This window comes from Agelaius phoeniceus, chromosome 21, assembly GCF_051311805.1.
Source record: "Agelaius phoeniceus isolate bAgePho1 chromosome 21, bAgePho1.hap1, whole genome shotgun sequence".
Lineage (NCBI taxonomy): Eukaryota > Metazoa > Chordata > Aves > Passeriformes > Icteridae > Agelaius > Agelaius phoeniceus.
In genome coordinates this window covers 10,228,271-10,244,741 of record NC_135285.1, presented here as the reverse complement: position 1 = coordinate 10,244,741, position 16,471 = coordinate 10,228,271, and the positions used below count along the sequence as shown (strand labels likewise).

The 16,471-nt window shown below is 41.5% G+C and overlaps 1 protein-coding gene across 14 annotated transcripts in view; it reads left to right on the top strand.

Moving 5' to 3' along the window:
* STRBP (spermatid perinuclear RNA binding protein) overlaps nt 1-16,471 on the top strand; it is a 75,263-nt gene that overhangs the window by 46,469 nt on the left and 12,323 nt on the right. For 3 of the 14 annotated variants that reach the window (XM_077189137.1, XM_077189127.1, XM_077189126.1), the window contains one exon: nt 2,704-3,701. The exons of 1 other annotated variant lie outside the window; for it this stretch is intronic. In XM_077189137.1, coding sequence (XP_077045252.1) covers nt 2,704-2,798 — 95 coding nt within the window. In that variant the 3' untranslated portion in view covers nt 2,799-3,701. 10 more of the 14 variants (XM_077189129.1, XM_077189128.1, XR_013184931.1 and 7 more) reach the window with 9 other exon arrangements.

Sequence of the window (16,471 nt, the reverse complement as noted above, 5' to 3'; positions counted from 1 at the left end):
TGCCTGACTGATCTGGAAAAGGTTAATGAGAACACTACTGTAAGCTCTTATCTGACTTTCTTGGATTGCTGAACTTATTTGGAGTCCTCTCCCTTTCTTCTCTCTGTAGGTTTACCCAAGAGAATGGTTCTGTTACCAGTTATGAAATTCCCAACTTACCCCGTTCCCCACTACTCATTCTTTTAGCAAATGGCAGAAGCTAATTCCTATTGATTGAACAACACAGTACAGTACAGAATGTTAGAAGAAAAAAGCCTTTTTATCCTGTTTTCTTTGAACACATACTTGAGCAAAGTCATTTGTAAAGAAACATCTTTTTCCTACTTTTTGATTTTAACAAAATGCAAATTTAGTTCTCTAAAACTTGAAAAAAATGTTCTGTGAAATGTTACCTCATTTTCAAATAACTTATACCAGCCTTCTGTTATAGGGAAGAACTAGAAGCTTAAATCTTACGTTTTAAATGAAGTATCCGATTATGTAAAATTAAATTTGTGAAGGATGTATAGAATATAAAACACTGATCACAAATAAACTGTTTTGTTGTAACACAAGAGTACTGCCTGTTTCCTAATGCAGTCACACAGACTCAGTTAATGACCTGTATTTGCTGTAGGGTTATTAAATGCAGGGCATAGTTCTTTAAAAAACAAAAATAAAAAGAATAATAATTAAAAAAACACGATAGAAACTTTACAGTTAACATTTAACTTTGTAAATATTATGGTGTGTAATAAACTTAGTAAGATATGGGTTAAAATATTGTTTTATCTTATTTTTTATAGTTAAGCATCAGTACCTGAGTTTCCTTATAGATCAGCATACTGTAACTGTGATTTTAGACACAGTCTTAATTATCCAAGAAGACTTTTCACTCATACACAAAATGCTGAAAAACAAATGAAACAAAGGGAATTAGTCTGTCTCTGTATAAGGCTGCATTCTGTGAAACAAGTATTAAACAAGTATTAAAGGAAGTTCCCACAGAAGGATACAATTCTAGGGACACACCTTACACCCGTATTGCCCAGAGAAAGGACAACAATAATGTTACAATCAGGTTCTTTAGAGCTCAAAAATTACATGTTTTCTTTTCTGTTTTTACAAAAAAAAAAAAAAAAAGAGAGAGAAAAAAAATTCCACTTGTTCTTGTGGCCTTCTTCACTTTTAAGATTGTCTGCCCACCCTTGATTTTCCATCCACCATTTCTACAGAAAGCATTTTATTTGTCAATTGTATATTAAACCAAAGGTTCTCCTTTCCCCCTTACATTTATAAGAATCTAAAGCAGCAACAAGGTCCCCATGAAAACTTGCTATTTAATTGTCCCAGTTCTTGTTGAGTGCTGCTGTGAAAAGTGACACACTTCAGCCATAGGCCAGTACTTTTTTATGAGTTGGTGCTCAAACCCAGAGTCCTCTTTTTGAAGAGGAGTGTGTGCACCTGTCTGAAATTCCAGGATAGGGCCCAGCTCCATGACTGGAGTCTCCATGGATTGTGGACTGCTGTGGGCTCTAACAAGGGATTCCAGTGGTCTTTATTAAGGTATCACCCCACAAATAAGCAGCATTGTTGGTTGCACTCTCTCCTCAGCCCCCGCCCGTTGCTTTTCCATAGGCTGGCTTCAGTTCCTGCTCTTCCAAAGATTTGCCTTTACCCCCTGTTCTCTAACAGCCGCTGCTGCTGAGGCGAGGGGAGCTGTGTCTGTGTTGAGGGTGTTGTAGGAGCGGTGCTTAAAGCAATGTAAAGTTCCTCCTCCCCACAGCCCCCTTTGAGGGAGAGAAATATTAGAAAAGCTGAATAAGGGGTGGCTTATAGAACAAGCTGCTTTCCCTGGAATTAACTGCAGCTGTTATTCTTAAGCTGAGTATTTGTGCTTAGGAATGTGTTTCCATTTCCATGGTTCTCCTCCTGCCGTAGCTCTCGCTTCCGTTTGGTGTCGGTGGTACTTTAATAAAACGCAGAGGATGAGGGTGAGCCTGGCGTCACCCACGGAACACAGAGCAGGGCCGGGGATGGAGCCAAATTGAGAGGTGCTCAGAAATCACTGACCTGTTTTGCTGGCCTATGGATGAAAGGAAGCCATCACGGAGCAGAAAAAGCATGGCTGATCAGAGCCCATTTTTGTTAATCAAATATTCATTAAAGGAATCTTTCCTCTGCACACATTTTTTCCCCCCCTCTCTTTTGGAGTTCCCCTGATTGGCAACTGTTTGTAGTTTCCTTTTTTTTTTTTCCTGAATCCCCAGTTTTGTAAAATTCCAAACAAAATATTCTGTGAACCAATTCTATACAATGTACGTTTGTAAGCCAAAAACTTGTTCTTATTTCAAAGACAAGAAGGGCGCTATGCTCTTTTCCAACATGATGGCAGTCATTTCAGATGATTTATAGAAGTCATTTTTTATTTTTTGTCATTTGTTGGGAGTTACTAACCACATTGTAAACTTGCCCCCTTGCTGCATATTTTACATTTCTCTGCTTTACTGAAAATATGAATGAGCTGTCAGTTCTTTGTTTAGAAAGTGGTAACCTTGGAAGTGTTAGATGTTTCAATACCTTCAAAGAATTCAAAGTGCCCATTTTACAATGAAAATTCCACTTGCAGCTGAAAGAGCAGAGAAATTTAAATGGAGCTTTAGCTTCAGCCAGTCTCAGAAATTAACGTGAGGTTTTTGCTTCTCTGCTCTTCTCCCACTGTAGGTGGTTTTTTCATTGACAGTCCCTATTGCCAGCCTCTCAGCATCGCACCTTTTATTATTCACTTGGGCCCTCAAGATTTCTTCTCTGACTTCTAGAACCATCAGGTTGTGTGGCTCCAAATGGCATTTTGTACATGTCTTAAAAGCAAGAAAAACGTGGCTCGTTTTGAGGTTTCTCAACTTCAGACATGGGATCTGAGCTTTTTTCCTTCTTTTTTTTTTGAAAGTGTTTTTCTCACTTCTTGAACTTTGCTCCATGTAATGAAAAGCAATACTTAGTCCAAGCCACAAGTCCTCTCTTTGGGTACATAGCAATAGATGTGTATATACTCCTGGTTATTTCTTTACACTAGAAGGGGAAGGACTGCTGTGTCGAGGGGGGAAAACCAAATGCCAAACCAAGGCACAACCTGGGTCGAGTGCTGTTCAAGCACTGAAATCTGCCTTCACTTTCACTATTGAAGTCCTTCAGAATTTTGATACTTTACTGTATTTGCATGTTTCCTATAAAAGTTGCTACAGAGCTGTGCAATGGTCACTCCTGAAGCAGCAGTGCTTTGTACCATTGTGCATGTCAGCAGACATGAAATGTAGCAAAATGGCAGAAGAAAAAAATAGAACACAGTATTTTTTCCCAAAATGTAACTGAATGATATATTCTCTCTCTCTTTCCCACATCATTGGTATGAGGCACAAAAATGGTAGGCCTGAACTTGAAAATCAAGCAGATTGCTTTTGTGTCTCTTAAAATCATCACCAAATGATAGGAAAACACAATATTTGGGAAACATCCAGTTGAAAAACCTTTGCTGCTCTAAATTTACTGAGATATTTCCCTCTTGAATATTTGTATGTTGATATTTTGAGATTGTCAATCAGCAATAACTGAAAGCTGAATGTTTTTTTAAATGGTATTGGAACATCTATATGTTGCAGCTTAAGACTTCTAAGCAGTTTTCAGCAGGTTAATTCCACTTTATTCTCATTCTCTCCGGACCTTCATAGCCATATGCACTTGTATAAAATAAGCAGAAATGTAGTGACTGTAAGCTGAGATCGTGATATAAAAGGTAAGAGATTTTATTTTCAGCTTAAAGAATATTTTTATTGCTTTTTTTCTAAAAATCTCGTATACCTGTGACAATCTTGTATATGGCACGTTTTTATTATGTCTTGATAACTCAGTGTTTAAAGAGGTAATACATAGGTCTGAATCCCAACTTTGTATTTCTCAAGGCCAATTCAAATACTCTAGTTTCAGTTAAAAAAATATTACCTAACACGTAAGAAATTGTTTGGTTTTATCAACAGACTGTTCTCCTTCAAATATTTTTCTCCTGTGTAGCATAAAAAGCTGTGTTGATACTGCTGTGTCAGGCACTGCATTCCTTGCATCCTGTGGACACGTTTGGGTAGGTACCAAAGCCAGGCCATGGCCTGCTCTGAATAATGCACACCTTGGTTCTGGCTAAGTGCAGTGGGTGACACTAATAATGAGAGAAACTATTTCCCTAAACTATTAAAGCTGAACTCCAAATGAAGAATGAACAACTTTGATGATATTGCAGTTAAAATCTGCAGAGATCAAATTACATGAGGTAAATTAATTCAGGAAGCAGCCAGGTTTGCTTCCCTCCTGTGGGTGCAGTGCAGGACAGGAGGGCAGGCAGGCAGGGATTTATCTCTGCGTGAATCCTTTGCTTAGCTGTGCTTTTCTACAGCTGGAAATTAGGATACAGCCATCCATAAATAATTCTTTTCAGTTCTGTAGTAAATGTTTTAACAATATTTTACTTAGATTCAAATGGGTTTGGATTATGACCTATTGGTGCACATGATATGTGTAGTTTTAAAATACTATTTTTTTATTTGTCTTTTAAACCTTGCGTTATGCAAAGTTGCATAGTACAGTACTCCAGAAGTGCAGTACTTGCAGTACTTGAAGTTGCTGGAAACAACTCTTTTTATATAAAAATGGCTAAAAAACAAAAAAGCAAAAGGGAGCAAGCTGAAGATAATGTATTAGCATTTTAGGGTCTCGATTCAGAGATGAAAACAGGAACAACCCCTGACTGGTAACAGTTGACACTGGTGTCAAACAGAAAACCACTTGGTACAGAATATGTAGTGGTGGATCAAGCCCAAAGGTCTGCATCAAAACACTAACAGCAAATATAAACTATATTTGATTTTAATATTGAATCATCAAATTTACTAAGTAACTGCATGTACATCCATTCCTCAGGATATTTCTGGATATAATGCATAGGCTGGTAAGAGAAAAAGAGCTCTTCAATAGTGTCAGCTTTGCTCCTGAACTCGCACCTGGGAAGTGAACTGAGGAACTGTTCCAGGGGCTGGCCCTAGAAGCACATAAATCCTTCCATGACACCTGCAGGACAACTGATGAGCAATCAGAACGTCCTTCCTGTTCAGGGGGCAGGTTCTATCTGCTGTTATCTTCAAGGTGCAAACTCAGGGCTGGTTCTGCAGCTCACCTACAGTTCAGTCCCTTTTTAAGCCTGGCAGGCCCAGCAGTGCTGATCCTGGAGCAGCAGGCTGCTCTGCTCCTTCAGATAGGATATTATATGCATCAAGGTGCATTATAATGAACTTCTCCTGGATATTCCTTTCCTAAACTTAACTGCTGTCAGCCTGACAAGCACTGTCCACTTCAAGACTGATAGTAAACATCTTGCTGACTCTCATTTGATCTGCTTCTTTGTGGACTCTGCTTGGCAGCTTAATCCATATGCATTTCTTTCCAGCAGAATTGCTTTAACTGTGAATTTCTGTAATTTTGTTATCACTCTTTTTAACTCTTAAAATCCTAAGCTTTCCACTCTCCTGCTGTTTTTTTAAAATGATCTCAACTTTCTTGCATCTTTTTTTCTCTAGATGTCTCTAATACCCTGCTGTTTGTAATGCAGTAAAGCATTGCAGTATTTATGTCTGAGACAGCCCCTTGCCTTTGCTGCCTCCCTTTTCAGTAGGAGAGAACCATTTTCTGATATGTGAAAACCACTAAGACTCCTAAATCTGGGTTCTGCAGCCTCCTGGAATCAGAGATAAGACCCTAAGGGGCATGATTGTCTGGGAACCCCTCTCATCCATGTGGAACTTGAGCAAAATAGCCCCATGTACTGAAGGGTCACAGAGTAGGCTCTGAAGTGCTGATGTATTCAGGTTTGAGAGAGAAGCCAATTCCATCAGTAGATTTCAGCCTAATATCAGGCTATTATCTGATTAGTAATCTGGATAACATCTGCCTCATCAGTGTTGCCTCAAGTATGGCTTTGCTAAAGCAGAAGTAGAAACTCATTTCTTCTGCATATAACTTTTAGGTTTCCTTTTAAAAGCCTCCTCACAGGATCTTGGTCTGAACTGCCTTTTCTGTGAGGTTGGAGGTCTGTGTTACAGCTATTGGGCTTTGCATTTCTGCATGTACCCAAGAGCCAAACGCATACATCTGGTTGTGTATGCTCTGTGCAGCTGCCAGTAGCATTACCAATTCTGGAGTACCTTTTCAGTGGAGCAGAAATGGTACTTTACAGTTTAAATTTCTGGTTCATGGAAAAGAAATCTGAAAAGTTCCTTTCAATTAGTACATCTATAAATAGGAGACCAGGGAAAGTCTGTGCCTATACACTACCCACCTTAACGCTAGTTTTAGCTAACCAGATGATCGTGTGTATTTTGGGAGATGGTGTCTGGCACTTAAGGGATTAAAAGCCAGAGATTTACAATGAAGAACCAAACTGTTTAATGTGTTCTCTATACTGGAAATGAATGGCATCACCATTGACTTTGCAAAAACACCCATGAGCTTTAGGGGTCTGCTTCTGTCCTACTTTGCCAGCCATAAGAGATTCCTCCAGGCAGGCTCTTCCTAGAGAAGGGTTTAGAGTAAGCAGCCTGGTTTGGAGGGCTTGGCCAGCTCAGAGTGTGGTGTGTGGTGCTTCCTGCCATCGTGTTCTCTCTGCCAGTGCTTGCTGTCTTCCTTAAGCACACATTCAGGAGCTGGAACACAGTGACCTTATTCCTGGGCGTTTGGCCAGTTGGGTGGAGGGAGGCCAGCCTGTGCTCCTGAAGGGAATGTGTAACACGAGGCCTCGGTTGCCCAAGCAATTTCTGTTGGACACGGTGCACAATCCAACCCTCACAAAGGCAATTTAGTGCCTGGGTAGGTGGTTCCTAATCTGTCTAATTTGCTGTCCTGTAGCCAGTGTGAGCTAATTAGATGATTCAGCAATTGTCATGGCTCCCCACTTAATGTGCTGTAAATGCTGCTGCCATGACTTTCACTGCTGTTAAACACCTTTGCTTCTGTGAAGTCTGTCCTCCTGCCCTGCCTTTTTTGATCATCTTCTAGAATCCTAGTAAAGAATTGATTCTCTCAAATTATGAAATTGTTACGTATAATTATCTAGATTCTTAAAAACTTTTAATCAGACTGTGAAGCACTTCAGAGAAACCAGTTTTCCTACAAATATTTCAACTTATTCATGTGCCAGAGGACTATTTCTACTCATTAACAAAGATCTGAAAATGCTCCAGTATCTCTCATCTCTGGAGAAAAGGATTCTTTCTTTGAGAACAGTTGCCTTCTGGTAGGAAAAAAGATTTAAAGTGTGTCTTAATAAAAGACTGTGCCCTCAAGCCTCTGAAAGAACTTAACTGGGGAAAAGTGCACAAATCTAAAATTATTTGAGGCTTTTTGCTCTCATTGAGCTATTGAGAACAATTTCCCTGACAAGAAGTTCCTCAGATTATTAAGATGTAGAAAATGCAGGAGGAGGGGCATGAAGATTTTTCTAGTCTGAGAAAAACATCTTCTGTTTGTTGGCTGTTCAGCTATTCAACTCTTGTCACTTATTTTTCTCCAAGACAGCAATAAATGTGAGCAGCTTTAACGCACCACCTCTGATCCACTCCTGGCAATGTCCCTTGGAGAGTGAGAGTGGCACTCCCTGTTTTTTCTGCCACCAACTCCCTGATGTAAAGTCCCTTCTTCATTTGTAATTCTGCATCTGTACTTTTGAGCCAGTCTAGAGGTGGGATAGCTGAACATTTCTCCTAATCCGTATTAACAACAAGACAGTATTTCAGTCTTTACTCAGACAAAATTACAAGTTTCCTTCTGCCTCTTGTGCTTGGTATACCAAGATATGCTCACTCAGTATTAGAACTTCTTGCCTTTAGGTAAATTCTAAGACAGTTGCCTCTTACTTAATGAAGGGAAAACTGTGTCCCAGCCTCAGTGAGTTCCAAGTCACAAAGCAGCTTACAAAAACAGCTCCTATTTCCGGTGGCTCTGGGAAACAGCACAGCAGCTCTGCTGCTGTGGATTCCCTTGGATACATGATGAGATGTGTAAACATGAAATTCAGATTGTTGTTCTCAGTCATGAGGCTGACTAAGACCTTGCCTCTCTGGCATCAAAAGAATGAAAATGAGCTCTGTGCTGGGCACACTGAGGAGCCCTGTTAGGAACGGCTGTTCTGTCTCAAAAAACAGTAACTCAGCTCGAATGTTCAGCACACAGACCCTCTTGGGCTTCCTGCTGAATAATCCAGTGAAAAATGAGATATTTTATTGACTTGTTTAAAGCAGAGCAAAGAGACAGGGTAGCTGAATCTGCTGTCTTAGTACAGGAGACAGCTTGTCTAACAGCTTGCTGGTTTCATTCCACTGGAAGTGGAAATTCTGCTAAAGTCATTTTAGAGCACTTCACCAGAGAAACCCAGCACTGAATTCCTGTGCCTATGGACCACAGCAGCAGTTTCATGTGCCCTTTCTTTTGAACATAAACCATTTAAGCTAGTGGTTAAGTAGTTGGCATTAAGAGAATTGTCACCAGTAACTGTTTTATTGCTTAACCCCAGAGTGATGCCTTCTTAGCTTTATTTGTGGATATTTATGTCCAGGTATTGTGGTGCTTGCCTTTTCTGCTCATAGATATGGGTTTCACTTGTTGGTTTGTAACTGATATGTGAGATAATACAAAAGCTCAAGTAGGACACATCTGCCTGTTCCTCTGTGCTCCTCTCTCTGGGGTTTCCCAGGAGAAAGGGGGCTCTTCCTCCCACACCGCTCTGATGCTGTGGAAGCAAGGCAGTGCTTTACTGGGAGTGCTGTGAGTTAGGTAAGAGAAAAGTTCATCAGACAGTAAGGTTTAAATTCAGTAAAATGGGGTTTTTTCTCCAGTTCCTGAGATTGCATGAAACATTCAGACCACATTGTTTACCTTGATGTTTTTGAGGAGCTGAATGTCCAAAAGTGGTGTGTGGAGATGTGCAGTTCTAAAGCATATCTCTTATTTTGGATGTTGTTTTATCTTGTATTTGGTGCCTTAACTCAGTACAGTTTAAGGTCATATATACTGTACCACAGGTAGTTTGGTAGTTGTGTACTTGAAAAGAACCCATCAAGCCTAGTCTATAGAAACTCTTTTACAGACTGAATCCTTCTCAGGGGGAGTACTCTTCCATGCTTAATTAATAATCCACCAAGAAGTGAGAGTTACAAGAATGTAAAGAACATTTAAAAATTTTAACTGTAGAGACTGAATTTATCTGATTTCTAACTTCAAAGGTTTGGGGTAGTAAGATAATTAAAGCTTCAGTCTCTTCTATGCTGTGTAAGTAAACAACTTCCAAATGTTTTCTCACCAGCCAGAACTGCATGTTTGTGAAAACCTCTGGACTGCTATCTCTAGTAGAATAAATAACACTTAATTTTAATGTAATTGAATGTAATTGGCTAACCTCCGTTGGTTAGCAGAAGAGAGTTGGAATGAGTAAAAGCTGCAGTTAATTTTTAATTGATTAAACTTAAACCTCATTCATACCTCTAACCAGGATCTAGAAGCTCCAGCTGCCTTATGCTGCTTTGCAGTTCATGAGGTGTAGTGCAGCATCAGCTTGAACACAGCATTTCTGAATGCATCTGGTTCTGGCAAGAGAGAGAAAACATAACAACAGAAGAAAATGTCCTTCTCCAGTTTTAGAGGTTAGAGCATCATAGACAGAAGCTGGAGGGAAAGTTGCACTGCCTTTTCCAAGTCCATTAAGACAGCCTGTGGTAAAACCAGGAGGTTGATGTGTGCTGGGGAAAGCCAGCAACCTTGTGTACTATGAGCAGGGGGAGCTGGGATTGCTTTTTCAATAGTTAGTGAGAACTTAGGCAAGAGGTTTAAGCTATCCATACAGCAGGCTAAAAGCTGCTACTGATGTTGCTAAAGGAGATGAAATTATTTTTTCTATTCAGTAAACAAGTCCAGGAGTGCTGGTTTTCCAGAGGAGGAATGTGAGAAATCCAATGGACAAATTTTGTTTCCTGATGCAGTCCTACCCAAAACAGGTAGATAGTTCAGGCAGTGTACAGAGCATGCAATTGAATTTTGGGAGGAAAAGGAATAATAGTAATTTCCTCAGAAGGAACAGTAGTGAGTTATTTCTGCAATGCCCACAGTATTCTAGACAAGCTGCCTTTACACAGAGGAGCATGGCAACAAGGGAAAGCAGATACTGCTCCCAGTGACCCGTGTGTACACATTTTAGGTCACCAATATTGGTGTAACTCCTTATGACAAAGTAGGTTCATCTTACCAGCAAAGTGTATTTTGACATTCTATCCACTTCTATTTTTTAAGCTAAAGGGGAGTTAATCATAGCACTCATCTGTTTCGATGGGAGTAGAGCAGAAGGTAAGTTTTAACTTCATACTTTGAAGCTGCTATGAATAGATTAACAGTGTTCCATGGAAACAACCTGATGTACTTCTTTATTTTCTTGGAGTTTCATTTCTGTGTTCTTGCAAAAGCACAAGCTTGTGGAAGCGTAATCAATACAGAGTTACTCAGGGTACTGCATCATCTCAGCAGTGGACACTAACTGCATCTTAACAGGCACACATAAATCAAGCTTAATCAAGAGGAACAGGACATCTTGGCAAGTTTTGCTTTATTACTGGCACTGCTACAATTTAATGATCTATGCATACTGAAATGTGTGTATTGCTGCACTCACTCCCAACAGAATGTGAGTCCTGTAAGGGTGTCCTGTAAAGTATCAAAGTCAGGGTAAGAGAGACAGTATTTATTCTTCTGTCATTATTTTCACAAAGAACTGTTTCTAAGCAGATGGAAAGTCATTCTGCTCAAAGGAGAATAACGGTGGGCTAGAGAACAGCATTCAGAGCAGTACAGCTTTTGAAAAGTTCGTGATCCTATGAATTTAATTACAAAAATTCTGATTTGCAGTACAGATTCTTTCCTGTGTTTTTAAACTCGTATCACTGTTTCCCTGCTCAAAATAACAGGATAAAGACAAGTGTAGTTTTCTGGTAACATCCATTGTGTGGAAATCCACAAACACTGGAAGAAAAGGGAGGCTGTACTGCAGAGAGCATATTCAACTACAGAGCCATTCTCTGGGCAATGCTGCATAATTTAGGAGTGGGTAACCATGCCTTCAGGGACAACATGAAACAGAGCAGATGGTTGAAAAAAAATCACAGAAAAAAGCCTCCAAGCTTTGTCCAGTCACACATTTACCCCTCTCTGCAGAAGGGGACAGGTACATTCATACACACATAATGAGTTATCTGTCAGGCATCACAGAGGTCCTTAAGGACAAATGTTTTGGAGCCAGTCTCCTTTTGGACAGAAAAAGCAGGAAGTTGACTCTGTCTTCCAGTTCCAAGGTGCAGTGTCTTATTTCTCATCCTAACCCTAAGTCAATATTTATTGATCAAACTGACTAAGCTTTTTAGGCCGACCAGCTCTCTACGAAGCAATTCTCTCTTGAGCCTCTGCAGGGGCCAGTAACTGGTGCTTAACTACTGCTTCCACTCGGGAATGTCACCGTGCTCCAGCTGCCCCAGAGCCAGCCTGGGACACTGCACTTCTCAGAGAGCAGCACTGCTGGGGCTGGGGCTCTCCAGAGCACTGAAGTACAACAGCAGAGCAAGTCCCACTGGGCTGTATGCTTTTAAAGTCCTGTCCAGTTCTTAGTGACAAAGTTGAGCATGAAACCTGTACTGCCAAATGTATCAGGCCCTTGCTGAGAAGGGCATCAATGGGAAGCAGTCTCAGAAGTGGAGATTTTGAGGAAAGGCTGGTGCTTTCCAAGGCCAACTCACAGGCTGTTTTTTAATGGCTGAATTTCCACCCACCAAAAATCACTGTCAACCAGATCAATTAAAATTGCTGCTAATTTGGGCTAAAATATCCTTTGTGTAACCCAAACCACCACCATCCATGCATCCAAAGAATTCCTAAGCAAAGACTCCTCAGGAGGCAGAGCCCTTCTGACAGGAAATCTGGCAGTGCAGTCTGATGTGACTTTTCTGATGATAATTACTTCTCCAAGACAAGGCAAAGACAGAGGCAGTGCTTTGGGGCAGTGTTTCATGCTCAGCAAGTTTGTAGAGGGAAGGAATGCATTTCTATAAATCACTTGTACTGTATTTGTTTCTAGACTTGAATGAATTTCACTTTTCCTTTGTGAGTCAGCGTATTAAACGTTAAAGAAAAGGTCTATTTTTCTAAATCTCTTTCACCAATAGAGGTCTGACCTGCAGCCAAGAGATGGATTTATTTATCCACAGAGGACGGAGTGTTTATTTTTGAACTAAGATTGGATATGGCATTGAATAAAAAGAAGTATGACCTATAAACTACTGAAACCTTAAATACTATGAACGAATTCCACAAATGAGTAATATGGTGGACTATTCCATCTTTCTTCCCAATAAATCTCTCTCAAAGAAGTTACCCAGAATTAAACTTCCAAATGAAGTACAAGAGATCCTTGTGGTCTAATTACAGACTACTTTCAAAATACTTCCGTTTTCTCCCAATTTGTAATCACTAGAGAACAATGATGACTGAACTATTCCCAACTATAAATAAAGCCATTTCAAATAAAGTAATTTGGCAACAACCACGGCTATTTATAGCACTAAAAATGTATTCTGAACATTCAAATTTTCTCAATTTGGTAGCAGTTGAGTGGGAAGAAAAATAACTGCACAATGAATTTTAAATTGAGCTGTATCTACTCAGTAGCCCAAAAAAGCGTACAGATGTAAAGGGAACGCTCTTTGTACCTTCAGTTGCTTCCTCCCGTGCTGCTGTACCCCGTACACTTGGCTTCATTTGGCTTCTGTGCTGTGGTTTGTACGCCAGCCACTGTTACTGACTGTACACAACACGACTGCACTGTAATCTCGGGTCATTGCCACTGGTTGTAACCCAACACTACAGACTTCTCTGTATATAAAACTGGAACCATGTCCCATTTGCTTCCAATAGCTCCAATAAAGACTTATCTCTGTAAACAGGAATTATGGCCTAATGACTGCTTGGGGGGTTGGTTACAGTGAGCAAACTGCCTCCAAGGGGTGCTGAAGCCTGGGATGCCAAACCACCGAGGTCCCTTGTGCCGAGTCAGGTGGCAGCTCAGCAGAACGGACACACAGGTCCCCAAGGCTGCAGCGTTAGCAGAGATGACTTGGAGGTGCAAACATAAAGCACATTTCTGCTGGAACAAGCAGAATGCATTCCTTCACAGAGGTGAAAGTGAACAGAGCATTACTGGATTTCAGCTTACGAGGGCTGCTGCACACAAGTACCTCTGGGGGCTTGCCTTGGAAGCAGTACCAGAAAAGCCCAGAGAAGGCTGTAATAGCTGTGATCAGCCAGGAAGGCAAGTTTCACTCCAAAAAAAAATCTGGACAATTCCTAGTATTTAGCTAATTAGAAAAACAGGATGTTTGTTTTCTTAAAAGATAAATTATACACATAAAGAACAAGTAAGGTTCTTTCAAAGTTCTCTCCACCCCTCTCGTTTCACTGTGTTTCTTAAATTCCTGTGGTCCCAGTTTGTCCTCTGAGGTCCAAAGCAAATCCAAGCAATTTCCTTGTCCAGAGCCACTGAGGACAGGAGTTGGGGATACCATGACAATTGTGTGGCTGGTGTTGTTTGCTTGAGGTTGCAACTCATGATAAGATTTACTGGAATACACACATATGTCCAGCCTGGAGTTACAGAACCCAGCTGTACTCTAGAAGAGAAGTCAGTGAACACAGAGTCTTACTTTTCTTAGAAGTGTTTTTCTGGTCTTGAAATGCTAAATTGAAGTCTGAGTGCAGAGGTCATTAATCAAATTCAGAGGAGATCAGACTTGAGAAGGGATTAGAAACTGTTATGAGCTGACTATAATTGAGATTGCACTTAATGAAATGAGATGTATGAAATCCCACAGCTTAGAATGTATGATAACTGGAGCAGGACTTGGTGTGAGACTTTTGCCCTCGACAGGCCAGTGTGCAGCCAGCCCAGTCTGCTGGCATACCGCAAACAAGTCAGTAATGCACAAAGAGCTACTCAGGGACAAGTGTACCAAACACAACGAAACCTTGCATCACTTAAAATTTAGAGCTGTATCAAATATTTAGCAAGTAAGATCCACAGAGAACTGAAGAGAGTCACTTAAGAAAACATCATTAACACTTAACTGAAACTGAAGTCAGTCTTACCTACTGTATTAGCATAGTGCCTGTCTGCTCATGCCTGATGTTAGCTGGCTCACTAAGAGGTCATTCCAAAAGCTCCCTTGGGATTATCATCTCTGAGGTGCTGAGAAGGCTGTCAGCTCTTCAGCACCAGCCTGGCAACTGCTGGTGACAGCTCACAGTGAGCTGGGCCCGCTCCAGGAGCTGGCGGCCATTCTGTGGCCCCGCAGGAATGGGAGAGGGGCACGTATGGCAGTGGGACATGGGAGAAGCCACACGGCACTGGGCCTGTGCTGGCAAAGGAGGTTGGCACATCCTTCTTTCCTCATTGAGAAAATGCCTGGCATCTCCTCCTCAGTTTTACTCCTGTCCTGCCCTAGCTAAGCTAACTTTGCCCAGGCAGTTACAGAGTATCTTGCTTGAAGCTGTGCTTTGTGGCCCCCATCGCCCCCCACCCCCTGCAAACCAAGAAATACCAAGTCCATCTACTTTTCCTCGGCAACCTGCAGTGCCTCTCACTATGAATCTGCAGCTGAATGCACACAGTGAAATCTGCACAGAAAGCTCCTTCATTTCAGGCCCTCCCCAACACTGCTTGGCTGCCCCATCCCCTGCTGGCACAGCACCGAAGGGATCCATGCAGAAGGAACCATCTGCTTTACAAGCAAGATGTCCAGTTTACCTTGCTGCAGTCAGCATCACCTTGGAAAAGTGTATTTGATTGCAGAGGAAGCAGGAAAAAAATACTGATTGACTGATGTCCAAGTTTGATGTTAAGCAACTAACAAGCCAGCCTGTAACTTCCATGTGCAAAGAACTGCTGCATCTAGAAACCTGCCCAAAACAGCACCCCTCTTTCTGCAAGAAGTGTCACCTCACTTCATTGCTCATGACATAATGCTGACTTTGGTGGTTTGCTGCAGGGTTGAGTTCCAGCAAGTCAGCTATAAAGAGTTTTTCCTATTTGCTAAGCCGTAAATTATCCTTCTCTTTTGTGACCCCAATCCTTGGTAGAACCAACTGAAAGAAACTGGAGCTGCCACTGCTTTCAGGGCCCTGAATTCATCTTCACTTTGGGCTATACATTCCAGCACATTTATTTGCAATGCTGTAAAAAGCCTGTGTGTACTCTTGTTAAAGTTACAACAAAAGGCCCTTTCTTGCTCCAGGCATGAACATGAGGCAAAATCCTAAAAAGGCCTTTAGATCCCAGAAAAGGGCCAATACCCTGCACAAACAACACTTCCCTCTTCTCCTCTGTTTAGGTGCTGGCACACACCAAAGGTGGGATTTCCTGCCTGCAGTGAAGGCAGGCTCAGCGCTCTGCTGGTTCTGATTCATTCAAAGGGACTTTTTTTTTTAAATATCTGGGTACCTTTGGATTACAGTAGAAGGGGAAAGGCTAAACCAGGGCAAGATGACAAAATACAGCTCAGTAAATCCAATTATGGTGCCCTGCAAAGCAGTTCCACACAAACTCCTATAGTGCCAATACTGCAAGTCTTGAGGTAGCCACAGGACTCCTGCATTGAGCACAAAGCAAGCACATGGACAGGGGTTTGAGCTGCTCAGATCAGTTATCCTGGGTTTAAAGAACGATGCAGTTTTGAGAAAGATGCTGTTACATGTAGAAGACATGTAACTTCTGTTTGTACAATAAACTATTCTGAGATCAAACAAATAAAAACTTGAACGGAATTTAGAACTTTCCAGTTACAGTAATTACTGGTCTCCTCACTCTGTCCTAACGATGGGAATGTGCAGCACCTGTAACTTCTAAAGACATCCAGAGTTCAGACCATTCCTGTAATGCTGAAGCTGGGGGCACCCAGGAGCTCTAAGCAGCAGCCATGTCACCTACAACTCACAGCAGGCTGGCACAGGCTCCCACAGCCCCTCTGTGGGACACAAACCACCTCAGGGAGACAGACGCACAATCTCCTCGAGCTAAACACTTTCCCCTCCTTCCCGATGAGATCTTGTTCCTCAAGAGTTTCCCTGTGGTACTATGCAGCAGTTCTGCCATGCCCTGAGTAGGTGGCAAGCTCAGATATACATTGCTCTGCAAGCAACCAGCCTTCATCCTCCTCCTCTTTGCCACCCCTTCTCTCTGGTACACCAGTATTAATTACCATCAAACCACTTCTGTAAGCTAGCCAAGCCTCCAGGACACAGAAGGCAATAGATCACTCCCCCGTTTTCTGGGCAGCCAAGACTTGTGCCAAAACCACAGTGGTTTGCTGTGGTG